Raw genomic sequence first — 20,744 nt, forward strand, 5'->3', positions numbered from 1 at the left:
TCCAAATAAGTAAGTCTTACTGCCTCAACACTATATGTGATGTATTCACTAGTCATTTACCATGACACTAAAAATAAACTTCATGTCAGCATTTGATGCAAGAATTAAAATATAATACACTTAAAATATAATTATCATTTTTGAGCAGTGAAATATTTCTGAAAAGAAATTTCCAGCTATCGAGAGATGTTCACCTCAAGGAAAGTGAACATCATGTTCAAGGTACCATTTTCATCTTAAAGTGAACTTGGAGCGTTTACATCTCCTCATGATGACAACATCCAGAGCTACCGAAATAACCTTTGTAATGAATACATCTAAATTCTTTGAGCATATGGAAGTTTTTCAAAAGAAATTACAGGGCTCCTGAGTAAGCAGTCAGTGCTTTAGACCAGAACAGTGCTTCTCCAACTTTATCGTGCTTGTGAACCACCTGGGGAATTTGTTAAAATGCAGATTCTCACTCAGTAGGTCTGGGGTGCAGCCTGAGGTTCTGCATTTCTAAGAAGCAAATAGGTCAATGCTGGCTGCTGGCAACATTGAGCAGCAAGGTTGTAGAGAGAACTTCATTACTATGGAAACTCTAGTCAATGATGATGAATTGATCTTTTGCAATATATCTTTCACACTGAAATACATGGGTATTTTTTTTTCTCTCAAGGAAACTTGGACTCACATTTAATTTTTAAAAGGTCTTCATCTATGGTGTTTAGTCTGACAATGAACGATATAAGGAAGGTGAGGGCCAGACAAAGTAGAACAAAGTCATGCGTCGTATGCTGTAGGAGGAAAATACAATACCACATAGGTGGAAACTGTTCTACACAATAAAATATGTAGTACTCAAAGAAGTTTGGAGCCAGGCTGATTGGCTTGCTGTGATTTGAGGCCCTTGGTATTACAGTTGTCCTCTGATTTATTCTGGGGAAGATATGACAAGTTTTGGACATGCTTTGAGATAGCTGTTGGACACCCAAGTGGAGATTTCAAATAAATAGAATATGAGTCTGGAGCTCAGTAAAGAATTTAGACTGGATGTATATTTTTGGAGTGGGTGTGAAGTGAAAAGAAAATAGAGCCTTGGCCATTTCCTAATAGATACTAACCTTTAAAGGAAGAAACAAAGGAATAATAGCCAATGATGGAGACAGAGATTTGTGAGGAAAATTGGAAAAGTGAGTTTTCATAGAAATGAAAATATTGACATATATAGGTACTTAACAAATACTTGTTGAAATGAAAAACAAATAAACAGACAGAAAAACAGGAACTGGGCTCATGAACACCTAATTTAAATAAGACCACCGAACCGATCACTTTTTCTAAGCATTTGTATTCTTATGTTTGCTTCTATCAAAATGTTGTTCCTTCTTCCTGGAATACCCTTCAATCTCCTTCTACCTTTCCTAACCTCAGCCTCTGCCACTCACTCCCTGTTGTGTTTGCACATGCCCCCTCTGGCCTTTGAACCTTGATTACCCCCTCCTACTCCTGGCTGCCCTTGTGGACCTGGATGATTCCTGCCCTACCTGCCCAAGCCTTGTTTGTGCCGACCCTGTCTCTGGCCATTTTGGCGGTATCCAACTGGTCTAGGAAGTCCCTGTCCCTATGAGGAAGCCTCTTTCCCTATGATAGAAACCTAAGGAGAGATATTACATTTGCTGATAGTAAATGTTAGTATTTCCTTTTCACTAGGATGTCATATGTGGTGGTAGTTGGTAGTGCCCACGCTCTAGCTGAACCACGATGTGTGATCCTGAGGGATAGTGTTTGTAGCCAGAAGGAGTAAGTACAGGTAACTGCTGTTGCTTCCTAAGGAACTTGAGCACTCATAAAAGACAAAGCTACCGAAGAATGAACATTTTAAAATGGACCTGAGGTTGTGAAGGGTAGAGATGTTTAAGAGATAAGTTGAGATTCGAACTGTCTGGGTTTGAATCCCATTCTACTATTGACAAACTTCAGCCTTGGGAAAGTTACTGAACTTTTCCAGATCTTTGTTTTCTTATTCACAAAATGGAGATAGAGCACTTAGCCCAGTTCTCGGCTAATACAGCACATTAAATAAGTGTTGGCAAAACGAACCAAGTATACCTACACATGGATAGGTCTGCACGCATACACATGCACACACATAGCATTTTATGTTAGATGTGCAGTTGGGATATGATACATAAAGGAGGTTTATCAAGAACAGTAAGCTAGTCTCCTCAGAAAAAGATTGTAGATGGAGCAGAGATGGACAGAAAAAGCTAATCAGTCCATTTTGGAGAAACTTAAAATGCTGCCCTTTAGATACAATGAAAAGATGATGCTTGTCTGGGGAACATGTGTTTGGCATATTCTCTATTATGTAATAACGGAATCTGAGTCCTTTACATTCTTTCATTTACTTTTCCTATTATCCAGTGATGGCTGTTTATGAAATCAGCCATTGGTCTTTGGACATGGAACGCTTTTTCCTGTGTAAAGGAGCTTTAATTAAACCTTTAACCTCATATGTACCCTATTCTGACATACTGAATTCATCAGCTTAGATAACACAAAGAAACTAAAATTTCCAGTAGTATTTGGTGTTCAGAACCAGTACCTGAATGCCACCTGGGGAACAAATGATCAGTTGAAGATCAGGATCTCAATGAATATAGATAATCACCGAACATCCAAGAAATTGTCAACTGGGAACCTTATTTGCACAACAAATGTTCATATCAACATTCTTCCTAATTTTTAGTGTTTAAATCATACATTATTGAGTGGCAAAATACCATTTATAATTGAATGGCAAAAAGTTATTGAGCTGGTATTTAAAAATTTGCCAGCTTAAGTTTTGTTGACTTCCATTCGTTGCTTATAATTACTAACTTTATTTTTTCATGTTCTAGTGCCGACATGCTTGGGGGGAAAATTGAACCACAGTGGTGGTTGCACAGCAAAGAAATCAGCGGAAGAGAAAATTAAATGTTAAGTGATAGTTTGAAGTCAGCAGTGATGGGAATGAGTTGGTGGTAGTGTTAAATTTTTAAGTGATTTAGCAAATAAGGCTAAGACGGTGTCATGATGTCATTTTGGTTTTTTGAATATAACAAATGATAATTGATCATACTCAAGTTAAGAAACCTCATTAAAGAACATTTTGACTGTTCTAAGCAAATCTTTGCAAAGTTTCCCCTACCTTTTGTTTAAAAGAATACTTTGAGATAGATTTCCTTTTGAAACCTCAAGCTGCTTGAAAACTTTCTAGAGAAAGTATCAAAGAAGTATCTTTTATTTCAGAATGCAGTGGAATCCTGGCAGTAGTAGTTAGAAATAATGAAATCAGGGAATGACATTCTGCCTGTCTCTCTGGGATACTGGGTCACCAAGCAGAGTTTTCAGATGTAGACAGATCCATTTATTTCTCTTTCCTCCTTGTGAGAGGTACCGAAAATGTATATTATCTTTTTTAAAAAGTCTGGGTTACTCTCCTGCTTAGTTCTAACCTGCTTCTTATGTCTTTTGAAATTCTATCCCAAAGCTTTCATTATCTGAGTAAAAATGGAATTTCTTTTTACTTTTTAATCACTTTTATTTATTTTTTTTACTTTCCTAAGGAAACAAATAGTAGAGCTTATAAGTGATATAAAGTATACATTTATATTTTCCTGGGCTCTTGTTTTAAAGTTGTTTCTCTTTTATGGACTTAGTTTCTGCTGGATTCACTTATTTTTTTTTTTTCATCTTCTATCTGTCCATTCATTTGTTTATTCATTCATGACCCTATAAATCTCAGGACCCACGATATTTACAGTTATTTTCTTAAATAGTTGTGACTTAGGAACCCAAATTATGCATATCCTACTTGAAAATACTATGTGTAGAAAGCACAGGGAATGGTGGTTTTTGGTTTAATATTATTCAGCCTGTGGAAAGTTTCTAAAATTAAGTACCTGTCAGTCACCCGCCCCTCCTCCTCACTTCTGCAAATGGCGTGGTTTACACATCTGAAGGAAGTCTGAAGTGAGAGGCGATCTGTGGCTGATGTTCAGTGTTTGTTCCCTTTTCTCCATCATTTTTCATGTGTCAGCTTAATGTCATTTCCTTAGGGAAGCCTTCCCAGTACCCCCAGACCAGATGAGTTACCCCATTACTCCTATGCTTCTCTTTCACAGCACTCATTACGATTGCTGTTAAGTGTTTATTTGGGTGATTGTTTATTTAATGCCTGTGTTTTCCATCCAAGCATATGCTCTGTGGGGGTGGGAAGACCATGTGTTGTTTACTGCCCTATCCCCAGAGCCTGTCATGGTGTCTGGCACATAGTGGAAGCTAATTTGTTGAATGAATTAATCAAAAAGTAACCATTAAAAAGACATTAAAAATTTAATTTGACCACTAAGCAGAAAAAGTATGTGCATTGAATTAACCTCTATAACTTGTGTGTAATATTGCATATGCACTGGTTATCATTTTCTAGAAATCAAAGTACTAAAACATGTGAAAACTAGAAAAAAATAGTGTTGACATTTTTAATAAAAAAAAAAAAAAGGAAGACTAGGAGAAGCCGTAAACTAGAGAAACTAAAGAACTAGTTGAAATATTAAAATTCCTTCCATAAAAAGTAAAGGTTTTAAATCCAATTTACTATTAGAACTTTTGGATGAATATATGCAGGGTAGTGAGGCTTAAGAATTCCCACGCTACTAGCAACTTGATCGATTATAACAAGTCTTTCCCTTAGGAGCTGCTGTGCTTTCTCATTGTAAAATGTAATTAGCAGATGTAAAAAAAGGTTTATTAATCTTATTGGGTATAATTATGGTTGTTTATATGTAAATTTTTTCATGTTAGCAGATAACTTGTCTTTCATTTTCAATTAGGTTGGAAGTCAAATGTCATTACCAATTTGATTAAAATCAGTACTTCTTTTTTAAGTAGGATGCTAGTTACTGTATTTTCCAAAAGAAATTCTAATTAATTGGCCTAGTTTTAGTGTTGGAATTTCCAATAGTCAAACCAAAATATCTTAGTGTAGACGTTCTGCCAAAAAGTATTTGAGAGCATCATTATGAATAAAACAATATAACATAGAAAACTGGGAATCTGTACAGCCATTCATAAATGTATTTAAAGTATCTAATGATCAATGATGAATGAAACACAGGATAAATAGTGTCCTCTTGCCTATCACAGCCACCTCTGTCTTTTGCCTTCTGTTCACTGCCCTGGGAGGTAACTGTCCAGACAATATCAATAGGTTCTCTTGCCTCTTGGTTTCCAGTGGGTCTGGGCAAGGGGATAGTGAGCAAGAGGTCAGGGAAGGATATAATTTTTTGGATCCCTTTCTGTGGGGCTGGCTGCGTCCCCCTAAGGAGATCACCATTTCTCTCAAGGTGACTTTTGTTCCTGACTCTTTCTGATTTCTATAACTGCTCCCTTCTCTACCCACCTCTGACTTTTAATGGATTAAGACTCTCTACTGCCATTGCCTAAATACTACCTCATGCCTTGAAAATAGTCCCTTTAAAATCCTCCTTGAGTCCCCTAATTTGAGTATGTTATTTCCCTGACTCACATAATACCCTTGAAAAACTAATGAGAAATGTACCCATTTACAACTCACTAGAATATCTAAGTGGAGTATCTGAAACAAAAAATAAATGACTTTAGAAGTGTAACGTGTGTGTATAATTTCAGGCATACGTATGTACAAAAATGCACTCTTTATTTTGAAGTGTGCCTTCTATGCCTTGATCTTCTTCATATATGCTGCTGAAATTTCTGATTCACCATCAGTAGCAAGCCATCTTTGACTGATTTATCTAGTAATGAGAATGAACTTTGTCTCTCCTCTCTCAGGTTGACTTTGTTATTGGTGCCATCCATTTGTGAGGAGGAGTGTTCTGGTGAGGGCATGGTCTGTATCCTGGCCCGTAATGGAATTAGACTTGTGACCTTAAACCTACCAACATCATGCTGTACTCAGCTGTGTTAATCAGTCATAGACCCTTTCAGTGTGGATGGAGAGTTAACTTACTCTGGATGAGCTGATGTTGGGGAGAACGATAAAATTACAACACAATAATCTCTCTCTCTCTCTCTCCGCCTCCTCCTCTACTTCTCCCCCAGCCTCTCTCTCCCTTCCTCTCTCCATATCCTCCACAATTTCCCATCTCAATGGGTTTCCTTCTTTTCTTTTGCTAAGCTCAACCATATTTCAAAACCCAAAAGTTTGTGTTCTTCCCTGAGCCAACTGTGGGAATTCAACTGAGAAAAGAGACAGGAATGGAACTTTGCATTTGGCACTGACTTTTACAAATAGGAAGGCTACTATCATCCACTGTATGGGCAAGATTGCTTTGAGCTGGTCTTGTTTGGGAGGAGAAGACTACTTTTTCATGTTTTTGGAAGCAAACTCAAGATAGCCATTCTTCTTCTTTATTATTCTATTCTTTGGCTCTACATTTTCTTTCTCCTTTTCCCTCTCACTATTTTGTTTTCTTGAAGTTAAGAGGAGCATGAAAGCTTAGAGCAATGTGCAGGGTGTGGCGGGGGTCAGCGCTAGACACTGACTTCTAGCCTTGAGTCCTTATTTTTATCTAATTTCTGATTATATACTGATGTTTTGCCACAAGCAACTAGTAGTTTTAATACCAGAGAGCAGTCAAATCTGAAAAGACAAAGTTAGTGGCTGTAATCATTATGCTTTCTGGGCCTGGTTTTGCAGCAACAACAAATCCATCCCAAGACCAGGTGGCAGGAAGCTATCTTAGTGATGGCTGCTGTTGCTAAGGCCAACATCACTGAGTGAGTGCTCAGGCAAGCATTACCCCCTGGGAGGAAGAGCAGAGCTTCAAGCTGATCTTTCACCAGAGAAAACCAATGATGCTATTGAACAGCTTAAAGATCCCATCCCTGCCAACCTCCGCCAGTAAGTTTGACAATCAATGGACAAGGTTGTTTGTGAAGATAAAAAAGAACAAAAATCTTTTTTTGGCAGGAATTGATAGTGAAGATGTGTGTGACTCAGGTTTTAAATCGTCTTCTGTCTGCAAACCTATCTTCAAATGTGTGCAAGTTTCTTGCAGAAGGACTTAAATTTACTGCAGTTCTGAGGAGCTTCATCTGAGCTGTGCTGTAGGTGGTTCATTGATCATCAGGGGTGTCTTGGCTTCTCAGGGATCTTTGTCAAACCAGAAACTGGGGGAAGTGGATGCAAAATTTGCACCATTTTAAACAAACACAAAGTTTTGAGCTTACCACATGGTCTGATGTGTAAACAGTGGGAAGCCTTAAGAAGGCAGCCATAGTGGAATTGAAACCTCTGAAAGAGTATTTGTGATTTCTAAAAGTCCCTCAGCTTTTTTGCATCTCAGTTACGCACTAGATTATCCTCTCGGTCATATGTAGTCAGACTCAGTGACAACAGGGAGATATAGTCCATGTGAAGGAGATATAAAAACTTTCAAGCCTGTCTAGAATATCCATCTTATAGATAAAGATAAGCAAAAAGGGGAAATGATTTAAAAATTCGTGACTTTGGTTCTTGATTAGAAATGTAATTTTTATTCTTTAATGTCACATTGAAGTCCATGAGCTGTCAAAATGTTTGCCAAAATATAAAATTTCCATGGCCATTTTTAGCACTTCAGAAAGCTCTCTGGCAACTGTGTGCTTCCTTATGATGTGTGTACATGGTTGTGACTGAAATGACTCTTACTTGATTTGTACTGGAATTCTATGACCTCAACTTGGTAACAACAGATCTCTCATGTTGATCAGAACCTTTAGCAGATTAGTAGATTTTTGAGTAATACAGAAATGGAAAATGGGTGACATTTTTACTGAAATAGATTTATAGAAAATCTTTCAAAATTACAGTGCATGGAGAAAAATAATAAAAGGGGTCCTTGATTAATGGATGGATCAATTTTTCTTTCAATTAACATTTACCAAACCCCTACTATGTGCTAGAAGCCTCCCATGTTTACATTTATAAACAACACCAAGAAGATGCATGTAGAATCTACATTTTAGTATGGGAAACATAATACCTAAATTAACATAGGTTGAGATCAGTGTAATGAAGCAAATAAATAGAGCAATGAGTGATTAATAGGGGTAGGAAGTCCACATTAGATGGGGTGGTCAGGAAAGATCTGTTTGAGAAGTAGACATTTGAGCTGAGGCTGAAGCATGAGAAAAGCCTGGAAAGATTTGGGGAAAATTATGAAGCAATAGGCATGAAGTTTGGATTGGAAAAAGGGAGTGGCTGGGCCAGGGAACAGAAAGGAAGCCAGTGCACGTGGATCAGGTGGGCAAGGGGAGGGGTGGCCAGATGCCAAATCACAAGGATCCTGTGTCAGAAGGTTCAGGCTTTATTTTAAGAGTAGTGGAGAAATGACTGAAGTGCTTTCAGCAAGATTTGGATATGAAATGATTTTCATTTTTTAAGATCACTTTGGGTGCTGGTATAGAATGAATTTGAGAAGGACGAATGAAACAGGAAGACTAGTCAGGCGGTTTCAGGAATCCAGATATCACATTGGCTTGGACAACATGTGGCATTTTGATCTACCATTCCTAGGGCATGGCCTGAAATGGCTAACTGAAGTCTACAAATTCTGGCCAGCAAGAAAGAGGGAGGGGCATGAGAAAGGCATGCCCTCTCTCTTTAAGGAGACTCTTTAGAAGTTGCATTCACTACTTTGTTAATGATCATAGCTATAAAAAAGAAGGGCTGGGAAATGTAGTTTTCTTCTGAGTGGCCAAGTCCTAGGTAAAAATCCAGGGTTCTATCCAGAAGAAGTGGAAAATAGACACTAGAGGACAATAGTTGCGGCCAACTTCTATTAAAAACACGTATATTCTTGTATACATATGTATGTATATATACACATATATATGTACATATACATATATTTGTTTTTATTTTTATCAACATATCCAAATGGCTTTAAATGAATTCATTTCTTTTAAAACAGAACTTTTGTGTTCTTGAGCTCCAAGTCAGACTTTTGGGCTCTTTTAAAGTTTGTAAGTCCAAGATCCACAGAATAACTAGCTAAATGTGGATCAAGTAATTGGTTTTATTAACAACTGGGCAAACACCAAACAACTCCCCAGACATACAGCTGTCTGTTAAGAACTGGATATAAAAGAATTCAGCATTGACTTGAGGCCAAAGTGGTGCCTCGTACTCCCACACCAGACCTCAACTTAGACCTGCTTCTGCCTGCACAGAAGCCTTGAAGTCCCGTTATTGAACCAGTGGCCTGGGCTTCAGGCCTCTCAAATACCTGGTTGTCAGTGACGTATGGAGAGAGGGGTGGATTTCCTCCCCAAGAAGGAAGGCCTTGTCTCATCACCTTACCTTCCAGACATGAAAAGCCTGGGATGTGTGTGGGCAGGTCAGAGAATGAAAGGAGAGCCTGTTTGCCACTCATGCCCAATGAATGTGGAACTCTGATCTCCCATTCGGTTTTCCCTCCCCTTTGAGAAGAACAAGTAGTAGGTGGAGATCTAGATGAGAAATATGCATTCCGGAACTTCCTGAGAGGGCTGAGGTGGCAGGTAGGAATCTCCTCTAATGTGGGCTGAAGTGAAAATGTAGTGGGAAAAGAAGAAAAGTTTTTTTTTTTTTCATAACTAAAACAATTATCAGAAGAGTGGAAGCTAAAGCAATTTTTAAAGAGGGGTATGGTGATGAGTATCTTGAGTTATGCAATTAATTGCCTCAAATATGCTTTATTTGGATAATGGAAATATGGCCTTATTTTAAGCACACATTATATTCTTATGAAACCTCAGCACAGGTAAAATAAGAAGTGAAAAAAAGCAAAATGACAAGTGTTTTCAAATGATCCAGTTTGATTTCCGAAGGCACTGAAAGAGAAAAGAGAGGAAGAAGTCACGTAAGGACAGTGGCACAGAAAGCTGAAAGAAAAAGTAGATGGAGAAGGGACAAGAGGTTAGGGCAGAGTTGATGCTAGGGGAGCAAGGCAGTGAATGTCTCTTCTGCAGAGACCTGGAAGAGTGGGTATGTTAGTAGGCTTTTGGCACACACTCAAGGGGTAAAGGGAGAGAAGTTAACAACTATTATAAGATGTGGGCACCGTGAAAGGAGCCAACGTAGGATGGGGAAGTACTCAGGAACTAGCAACAATGGCAAGACCTAAAAGGACAAGGGTAGTCACTAGAACCTAGTATGAGCTTTAGCTGTGGATAAGAATTTAGGTGGAGAAACACTGAGTTAGTGGGAAGGAGATGAAGAAATCAATACACTGACTTCTACCTCCTCTTATCCTCCTCTCTCTGATTGGTGTCTCCCACTGGCCAAACTCAACAGAGAGCCTGAGGTGAGGGACTCAGGTGCTATAGTCATAAAGCAGGCTCTTAGGACATATAGCAAGATGAAGAAGGATCGAGAGGGATGAATGGAGAATAGCCTGCACAGGTTGTGGAGAAGAGGCTGTACCAAAATTCTTGCCCCAATTTAATTAATTCATTGCCTCCAAATAGTCATGGAGCACTTGCTCTGTCAGAGTCTGGGGCTACCAAGAAAATCAACACAGACTTTGTCCTTGATTGGCTCACAAGCCAGCACCTTGTTGTGGTTCTAGCGTCAGACGATGGAGGCTATAGGAGTGAGGGGCAACAAGAGACAGCTCTGCCTGAGAGTTAGTGAAAGTGTCCCAGGGAGGAGGTGACTTTTGAGCTGGATATTACATTGGTGCAGAAGATCACCAAGTGGAGGAGAGAAGAGAGAGTCTCTACACAGGGAGCAGCGTGGACAGGCCTGCAGACACTGTCAGGGTATGGCAGGGGAGACATGAGGATTGGACAGAGTGTGATATCAGGGCTGAGGAATTTGGATATTATTCTTTGAATGGGCAAGTAAGAGTTAACAGAAGCTTATAAAGAATGCTGCTTATCACAAAGGATGGAAGAGTTGATGCAGAATGCTTTTCCTAATACCTTCTTTTCTTGGTACATGCTCCTTCTTTTCCCTCTCATTTCCCTCTCTACTTCTATTCCCCACTCACCACTTTTTTATTGTTGTTTCTGGTAGGTGAAACCTCCAGGGTGAAGGGATTAATTAAGATGGATTTACTGTAGGGAAAAGAAAAAGAAACATTTCAGGTTTTAAAACAGTTCCCACTTCAAATGCCAGTAGGGGTTTAATTTGAGGACAGTGGAAATGTTGGGGATGCTGGCACAGGAATTAAAATGCCTAATGAGCCAATGCTTAGTAGTTGACCACGATAAAATAGAAATGAGATGTGACTTCATGACAACTTTAAAAGTTGTCTTGAAATACTATCAGTATATCCTGATGTCTGTTATTGTAGACTGGACCATAGCAAATGTTGAATAAATGACAATACAAACATATCCTCTCATATTCTTTTTCCGCAAGTTGATGGGCAAAGAGAAAACTCTTCAAGAGTTGGGGAGAATATTCTTTATCTAATTATTCAAACAGACCATTTTCTATGTGCACTTTTATTTTATAAACCCTTTACACCTGTTTAATTAATCCTAAACATGATGCTGGCTGCTAATTAAACAGCCTTGAAAGTGACTGACTGAAGGTAGTAATTTGAGATAATTAGTTTGGGTTTCAAACACTCAATTTTCACACTTTGTGCTCATTTTTAGAAAGGGGTGGCGTATTATTATAGGCAGGGTGGGGATTGTGTAAGGCATTTTACTGCTGGACTCTGAGAAGCTTGTTAGCTACTGGACTCTGAATAATCCAAAGTGGGAGGGTTATTATATATCTGAATAGGGCAAGAAAACATGCTATATCATTTGCTATAGAATGCCACCCCCCATGCCACATTCACACATGCACAGTATTCCTTCCAAAGTGAAGGTCAAGCTGCTGAATCTTTCATTAGAACATAGAAATGCACATGCTCTTGATCTTTGGGAAATTTTTACCTAATAAGGGGTAGAGCTCATTGAGGCATTCATTTTCTCTTTCCCAGATCCTCTAGAAGCAAGCAAGAAAAGGTGTAAAAGGTCAAGTTTTGGTGTGTGGTTAGAGACTTGAAGGGGTGTCCTTGATGCATGGTCATGTACTACAAAGGCACAAAGCTTAATCAAGGGAGCAATCTGTCAAAAGATGGCCGTTGTATCTGGTAGAGAAGGCAAAGGGGTGGAAAGGAGGCAGATAAAACTGGTTTACAGAGTTGACAAGCAAGTTGACATAGTCCCACTAGGGAAACAGGGCCAGGAAGAATTGGGGGTAAAACAGGCTAAATCATTGTTGTAGTCAATGTAGACACAGGTTATACAAAGCTGAGTGGATTCTGCAGCACCCTGGAGAGCTCCAAGCACTTGTATTTCTGCTCCCTGAGGCTTTTGTTACTTGGGAAGTTCAGTGTCACCTCATTGGTCACCAATGTGGTGTAGGGCTCACTAGACCTAAGAAAGGTTATCCAGACGTTGAGGGCTTTTCAAAGGTGTCAGAACCTTCATCCAGATTAGGAATCATTTGGCCAAGAGGTGGTGGGTGATGATGGTTGGGTGCTAGTATGCAGGCCAGTATGGGAAGATGGGACTACAGCCCCTTTGGGATCAGAGCGCTGTCATTGGCTGCAGGATCTGATGGAGAGCAAAGTTAATTGTTTGGTGCATGAGTCAAGCTTGCATCTTTAATTATGCACCCTGAAATAGGGTATCTCTTAGTCATCTTGACCTCTGAACTTTCACACCACAGCATGGTATCAGAGCGGAGATGAGATGCACAGCTGCAAAGTTCATCCTCCCAAGCTGCCCTTCTCCATTCACTCTTCGCACTTTCCTTGGGTGATCACAAGCCCTCCTATGGCTTAAACTGCTACCTTCATAATGACGCACCTTTCTTTACCTCCAATGCCAAAGACTCTCGTAAACTCCACATCCCCCAATATTATTGCCCTCTATTTAGTTGCTTACGCTTATCTCACAAGAACCTCAGAAAAGAAGCAAATCAAAGTTAAACTCATCATTTTTCTGGAAAACCTTTTTTGTCTATCTTGGTAAATACCAAACATCATCTGCCCAGTTACCAAAGCCATAAAATGGAGTCATTCCACATTTTTCCTCATCACCTACACCTTTTCTTATGCTTTAGATACTTATAGATTTTATACCCTTCCTTTTCCTCCTTCATTATCTAGTCTCTGTCTAGCTTTACAGTTTCAGTTCCTGACATATCTCCCTTGACATCCTATATTACCGCTATCTGACACGCTGCAGTTTTTGGAAACTACCAGGCCCTTTCCTTACTCCATGCCTTTGGATGTGCAGTTTCCTGTGGCTGAAATGGCCTTTCCAGCCTTGTTTTCCAGATTTCCTGCATCTTCTGTGCCCAGTCTATCCTTCACATCCTTCCGCTATGCATCTTTAGCAACCATGTGTTCTGTTATCATAGCACTTTTCACCGGTATAAGAGTCCTCACTTGAGTATTTGAATGAATGTTACATTTTAAAAGTTTTTTTTTTTAAGGGTAAAATTTGTGGCATGTAGTTAATTTGTTACTCGGGTTGAATTTATTTAGGAAAAATGACATAGAATTCCTAGTTTTGAAAATCTTATAGCAATTCACCCTCTTGATGTCAGAGAATGGTCTCTTTTCCAAAGAAGTTATGTCATAGATTCAGATTCCTGTTTTGAGAGGCCTGGTTAGAAAGATACTTTTGTTAGAAATTACATGGTTGGCTATTCTCAAATTTTTGTATGGCACTCAATGATTATATTAATAACCAGTAAATAAACTTATAAAACTATATATTTAAAATAATTTACCAAAAATATAATCTTCAAACTGAAATGGTATCAAGTGTAAAAAAATTCGCATGTTAAAGTTTCTGTTCATCATTGTGAAGTCTTTACTAAAGCCAAAGACAATTTCAGAGGTAACCTTTGCTGATGCATGTATGTGCGATATCTTCATTTCTGCCTTATTTCTTCACCAGAACTTATCACATATAAAATAAAAAGTCAACAACAAAAAGCACAAATACTTTGCTTTGGTTTCAGAAACAGTGGAACCTGAAGCCAAACTATATTCTTTTTGTTTACAAATGTGCTTTGAAAGAACCTAAGCTCACAAACCATTATAAAATACTTTTAAACCAGATTTGTGGTCATAAAACCTTATTTTGGGTTCAGGCTGCTCTATCTAGGTTTCTGGTATAGCTTTGGCTGTTCAGCCTCTTGTGACGATCCATCACTCCACACAATTCCTCATGGGTTGAAATGACCTGTCATTTGTTTTGCAGATACCTCAAATCAGCTATGCATCTACAGCCCCAGAGCTAAGTGATAATACCCGGTATGACTTCTTCTCTCGAGTGGTCCCACCTGACTCCTACCAAGCACAAGCCATGGTGGATATTGTGATGGAACTGAAGTGGAATTATGTGTCAACACTGGCTTCCGAGGGCAACTACGGAGAGAGTGGTGTGGAGGCCTTCACTCAGATCTCCAGGGAGATTGGTAAGCACTTATTCATCAGGTGATTGTGTTAGGAGGCAACAGGTTGTGGAAATCTGAGCGTCTCCAAGCACTCTCTGATCTGTACGGGATAATTAGAACTCCCACAGATGCATGACCTAGGCTGTCTACTCTATGGGGAAGCTGGGTTTATTATAAATGATTTTGTTGTTCATGGTCTATCAAGGTGACACTTTGGTGCTAATTTGGGAAATAGCGCTCCTGACTCAGGTGAACATTTTTTAAAGTTGCCTGTTTTGACAAGGGAGTTTGCTGGCACATTAGAGCCACTGTAAATTTGAATAAATGACATACTTTTTGATTGTTCTAGATGGAAGTTTACATTAGCAAGTCATTACGTTAAAAAGAAAAGCAGTGGAATTTAACATCCAACACTGGAGGGATTAAGAATGTTAATCATTTTAAAAAACAATGCTGAAGTAGCCCCCAAGGCCATGCTTAATTGAGATTCTTATGGTCCTATTTGACTTTTTTTGCATTTTTACTCTTACCTTAAACTCTGACGCTTACAATGGGGTGAAGCGTACAGCGTAAAAACTTGGTCAGAACCAGGTGCTGATGAGCTCCATTCTGGGCTGTTTTCAAGGTGCTTATCCAAATCTCTATAGGCATTTCAACATGTGTATGTTTATTTACGAGGTTGTAAATCCATTCTGCTGTGTAGGAAAAAACCGTAACAAAACACAAAACAACTTAGAGGACAAATCTTATTGCTGATGGTCAACAAAACAACTTTGTAGATGAAAGGAGACATATTACTGTTACTTTACAAATACTATCGCTCTTATTAAGAATTACTGAATTACATTAAAATTTTTTTTCCTGTAAAAGTAATAATATTTTGTCAAAAAATCAAAGTGCCTATTGGCTGTTTTTGAGCAATTTTGAACTTGAAGGAAGAAATTATGTTGATAATTTATTGTCTTTTTTGGAGACTTCAACTCAGGAAAAGATCCTGGGGATGATTTGGGCTAATCCATAATTAGCAAGGACAAAGAGTTATTGGAAAAAGTTATTGGTATAAGGTGTTCTCTTGGAAGATTTGCAGATGACTGGGATCTGTTTTGCATATAATAGGGCATGGAAATTTATTATACACTATATTTAATATGTTTAACATTTGTTCCAGTGTTGTGCTTTTGCATGAAATGTATGTAGAAAAGGCCTGGTCTTGTAGACTGATTGGGTTAATTGATTTAAGAGTAGACAACTATTCACACCTGTTGCGTCAGTGGTGCCATAGGCATTGCTCTTTGGAATTTAAAATTATATCATTATTGCTATAAAAATGACTCAAAACACGATTGAACTTTAAATGCCAGCAAATTATATTACCTTCTTGGATAAGAATCCCCTTTATCCTTAGAGGAAAGGCCCACTCAAGTGAAAACAATAGCTTCTAAGGCAGGGTTAATGCATTGTTTAAACAGCTGATGTTAGTTCTCACCAGAATGATAATTCAACAAAAAAGGAAATAATAGAGTATGCATTGCAATGATAAGTCTCTATCATGATTCTATACATTCTTTGACTTCAGGATACCTTTGTGACATGAAACAGATGACCATGAAAAATTCAATACTGGACGTAATTTGCCAATTGTTGCAGAATCTGATAAAATGCATTATTTTAAAAGTTAAGCGAGATGGCTGTTTTATATTTTTTACTAAAGTAAGAAATACTTAATTTCGCTTTTTAGGGAGCATTGCTATATTTTGGTAATACTATGACATTTATTATTCATTCATTATTCCTGCTTCTATCTAAGTCATTAATGTAGGAGAAAATAATTTTTGTGCCTTGTGTACGCTTCTGATTAGAGTAACATGTTTTTTCTATGTTGATCCTTCTAATAGTCTATGACTTGATTGTCTGACCATTCTATTTCTGTTTTTACTTATCTGGGGAATGGAAGAGAGCTGGATTGTCAATTAATATGCAGAATACTGAAAAGGCCAAATTAGTACCACATTAGAGTATGCCATGGAATATATTAAATATCAAAATCATTCCCCATTTTCATGACGAAGATTTCATCTAGAACAAAAACAGCTGAAAATTAAACCTTTTACATGACAATGATATTAATGAAAATGGCGAATGGTAGCAACTTAACCCATTCTGAAGTGAACTGATGACTAATGAAAATTCTTTAGTTCTGTAACATTTGCTTCTCTTACTACAACACTGGTGACATCTCTGTCACCATGTTAATAGCATGTTTTTAAAATTTTTAGTATCTTGACTGAGGAGATATATGCATCCATTTTCTGGAGTGCCTGCCTTTTAATAAAATTATATATTTTCCCAACTCTTATAAATTTTCTTTGTAGCCTATTCTGAATTTTTCTCTTTAGCCACGTTGATCACTAAGAAATTTCAGCGTAAATTGAGGCTTCCTATGTTTTATCTCTGATTAATTCGGACAGATCATAATGGAATGTTAGTGAAATGGAAATCGGTTCAGTGATAAATTGCTTGTAAGGTTTTGTTAGAACATTTTTCATTTTAACAAAATTTGAGACTTGGGAAGTATCCTTCATGAATCTTAGAGAACAAAGTTTATGAGTAAGTGATGATCAGGAACAGAGATAGCAGCGATCGCTCTTCTCTAGTCAAGATCCTTTTGAGGAAGAGAAAGACAGGAGTTATTTGATAAAATAGACAAATGGCTCCTTGATATCCTACCTGTTTTAGTCTCATCCCAAGGCATCTTTTACTGTAACATTTATATTAGGCAAGGCAAAAAATATATTTGAGGTCAGCGAATAGCAATATTTGACTGAAAAATAGTTCGTGTAGTGAGGTATGGGAGACAAAATAAGAAGGCTTGATATGGATACACAATTGAGTACTGAACCTCATAGGGTGGTAATTTTACCTTTTTTTTTTTTTGCCAGACAGTGGAGGAAACTGCCGAGAAGAGAGGGATCTATTAGGATGTGTATTTAAGAGTGCACAAATGAGAAGTGTAAGATAGGGAGACCAGTTGAGAGGCTATTGCAATATCAGTCTCAGCCTGATATTGGGCATGATGGTAGAAATGGAAGAGGGAACAGATTTGAGAGACATTTGCAAGGCAAAGTCTATGGAACTTAGCAACTGATTGGAAGTAGAGGTGAAGGTAAGAAAAAAATTAAAGTTGAACTTACAATTCTGAACCTAGGCAACTGGGAGAATGCAAGTGGCATGAATACAAAAGAGACAGTAAAATAGAAAGGTTGGTTTGGGATGAGAAGTGTAGTTTGGTTATAAACACAATAAACTGTAGGTACTAGTACATATCTTTGTGGAGAAGAGCAACAAAGAACATTGGTCTAGAGCCAAAGCGCGAACTGAGATGTATATCTAAAGCTCATTCTCATAAAATTGACAACTGAGATGTGGAAGGTAATTGTTGAGGTAGAATATATAGAGTGAGAGTTGAAGGGAGCTGAGGATAGACTCTTGGGGAAAACCTTTATTTAAAGATATGGGATCATGAATGTTGATAAGGGGGTGGAGAGAAGAAAACCCTTGTATACTGTTGGCAGGAATGTAAATTAGTACAGACGTTATGAAAAATAATATAGAGGTTTCTCAAAAATTAAAAATAGAAATACTATTTTTAGAAATAGTAATCTCACTCCTGGATATATACAAAGAAAATGAAGTCAGCATTGTGAAAAGAGATATCTGCACTCTCATGTTCATTGCAGCATTATTCACAGTAGCCAAGATGGAAACAAGCTAAGTGTCCATTGATGGATAAATTAATAAAGAAAAAATATATATGATGAAATATTTTTCAGCCTTTCAAAAGAGGGAAATTGCACCATTTGTGACAGAATGGAAGAACCCGGAGGACAGTATGCTAAGTGAAATAAGCCTGGCACAGGAAGACAAATACTTGCTTATATGTGGAACCTAAAAAAGTTGAATTCATAAAAGCAGAGTTGAATGGTGGTGTCCAAGGGTTGGAGGGTGGGTAGGAGAAATGGGGTGATGTTAGACAAAGGGTTCACACTTTGTTTTGCAGGATGAGTAAATTCCAGAGATCTAATGTACAGAATGGTAACTATAGTTGATAATACTGTGTTGCATACTTGAAATTTGCTAAAAGAGTTGACCTTAAGTGTTCTGGCCACCTCCCCCCAACCCCTCCCACACAAATAGTAACTATGTGAGGTGATGGTATGTTAACTTGATTGTGGTAATTATTCCATAATGTATATGTATATCAAAACATTATGTACACATTAAATATATACAATTTTTACTTATAAATTATACCTTGATAAAGCTGCAAAAAATAAAATTAGTATAAATGGAAAAAAATGTATGAGAATAATGGCCTAGACTTAGCAAATGAAAGCTAAATATGGAAGTGTTCTCTTTTCTTGACAGGTTTGTGGCCATGGGAGGGCCCTCAGTCTCCTGTGAAGAAGATTTCCATGACAGGAGATGGTAGTAGTTTTTGAGCAAAAATTCAAGGATATTGAACATATTTTCATAGGAGAACAGGAACTTTTATGAGAGGGCGTTGCTGAATGTGTGTGTAGTACAGGGACAGAGAATCAAGGAGTGTCCTTGAGAGGGGTATATTAGTTCCCTGGGGCTGCCATGACAAAATACCACAAACTGGGCGGCTTAAAACAACAGAAATGTGTTGCCTCACAGTTCTGGAGGCTAGAAAATTAAAGTATCAGCAAGGCCATGCTGCTTCTGAAAACCGTAGGGGAGAACCCTTCCTTGCCTCTTGTAGCTTCTGGTGTTTGCAAGTCATGCTTGTGTTCTCTGGCTTGTAGCTGCATCGTGCTAATCTCTGCCTTCATCATCATATTGCCATTTCCCTTTTCTTGTATATTCTCTTATACGAACACCAGTCATATTGGATTAAAGGCCCATCCTGCTCTCATCTTAACTAATTACCGTGGTTAGGATATCAACATATCTTGTTGGGAGACACAATTTAAAACCCATTAAGAGGGGTGATAGTGAAGGAGAGTGTACTTCGGAAGATGATTTTCAGTGTCAGGGATGGGAGGTAGACCAGCAGGACAACAGATTAGCGATAGGGATGAGGGGTGCTAAGTAGGCAGGATTTGGTTAATGGAGAAGCCCATAATATAACCAATTCAGAAGTTCCTTTGGAGTGTTACAGAATTCCACTCTCCCAATCCTGACTACTGGAGTAGATGGGGTGACCTAATGGATAATTCAGGGTTTCAGACTCGAGTAGGTGGTGGGATCCTCAAGTTCAGCTTTCCCAGGATTCGAGGTAATCGGTAACTTCCCTGTGTGATCGCAGCTGGCACTTCCCATACAGTGGTGTACTGGCTGTTCAACCACCCGCTTTGTGTAATTCAAAGATGCTGCTCTTCTCCATGACACCTGGAAAATTATGGACATCGAGAGAGTCCTTTCTGACCTAATGCATTTTTATTTATCCCTTTGGTCTCTTTTGGCTTGAGGGAAGAAAGAGCTTAGTTGCTGCTGGTTGTTAAGAGTTATCCATTGCCCATGTTATATACCCTCAGTTGTTAGGACAATAGTCCTCTATTTCTGCCTTGTTTTAATTACCCGATATGATGTTTTCTTTGATATTGTAATAAAGAGATGGATAATATAGGTTTATGCTTTTCCATAATAAGCTCTGGGGCTTGTAGCTTATGACTCAACAGATGACTTTCTTGAGTCTTTAGACAGGTTCTTTCAGTTCTTTGTCTTCCCTTATTATATTATTTTTTAAAAGAAGACAGGATAATAAATGTTAATGCTGCCACTATCATTATAAGGGGCAAGGAAGCTAAAACTTGATCTTTGAAGATAAAAGAAATTTGTGAAGGCATTATATCTTTTCACTGTGAATTTGCACAGTGTGGCAACACACTTCCTTTAATCAGTCATCATATTTATGAATGGCTGATTGAAGATGACAGGCCTGCAAGTCATCACCACACACATTATAGGGGGCAGAATAGACCTGATTCTGTCAACTCTTCTACCATATGTGACTTTCTCCCCCCTAATTTGCAAATGCTGGAAGCTTTTAACTATTGTCTGACACATGCTTAGAATCTTAAAATCTCTGAGTTGGAAGGGATCACAGAGGTCATTGGGTTGGCACAATCTGTTTGAAATGTTAATGCAATAGACCAATTTAATTAATTCATTTTTTGTATGTAAAATGACTGACATTTGCCAAAATGTTTAATAACGATTTATTTTTGGTGAGGGTCAAACAGTAAGGTAAAGGAAATTTCGTTCCTATTAT

General features: G+C 38.2%; 1 protein-coding gene across 6 annotated transcripts in view; it reads left to right on the forward strand.

Annotated features, from left to right (window-relative positions):
• GRM8 (glutamate metabotropic receptor 8) overlaps positions 1-20,744 on the forward strand; it is a 674,240-nt gene that overhangs the window by 117,545 nt on the left and 535,951 nt on the right. For all 6 annotated transcript variants that reach the window (XM_036230954.1, XM_036230951.1, XM_036230952.1 and 3 more), the window contains one exon: positions 14,254-14,470. In XM_036230954.1, the coding sequence (XP_036086847.1) occupies positions 14,254-14,470 (217 nt within the window). The remainder of the gene's footprint in view (positions 1-14,253; positions 14,471-20,744) is intronic.

This window comes from Rousettus aegyptiacus, unplaced genomic scaffold, assembly GCF_014176215.1.
Source record: "Rousettus aegyptiacus isolate mRouAeg1 unplaced genomic scaffold, mRouAeg1.p scaffold_m13_p_13, whole genome shotgun sequence".
In the NCBI taxonomy this organism is placed as follows: domain Eukaryota; kingdom Metazoa; phylum Chordata; class Mammalia; order Chiroptera; family Pteropodidae; genus Rousettus; species Rousettus aegyptiacus.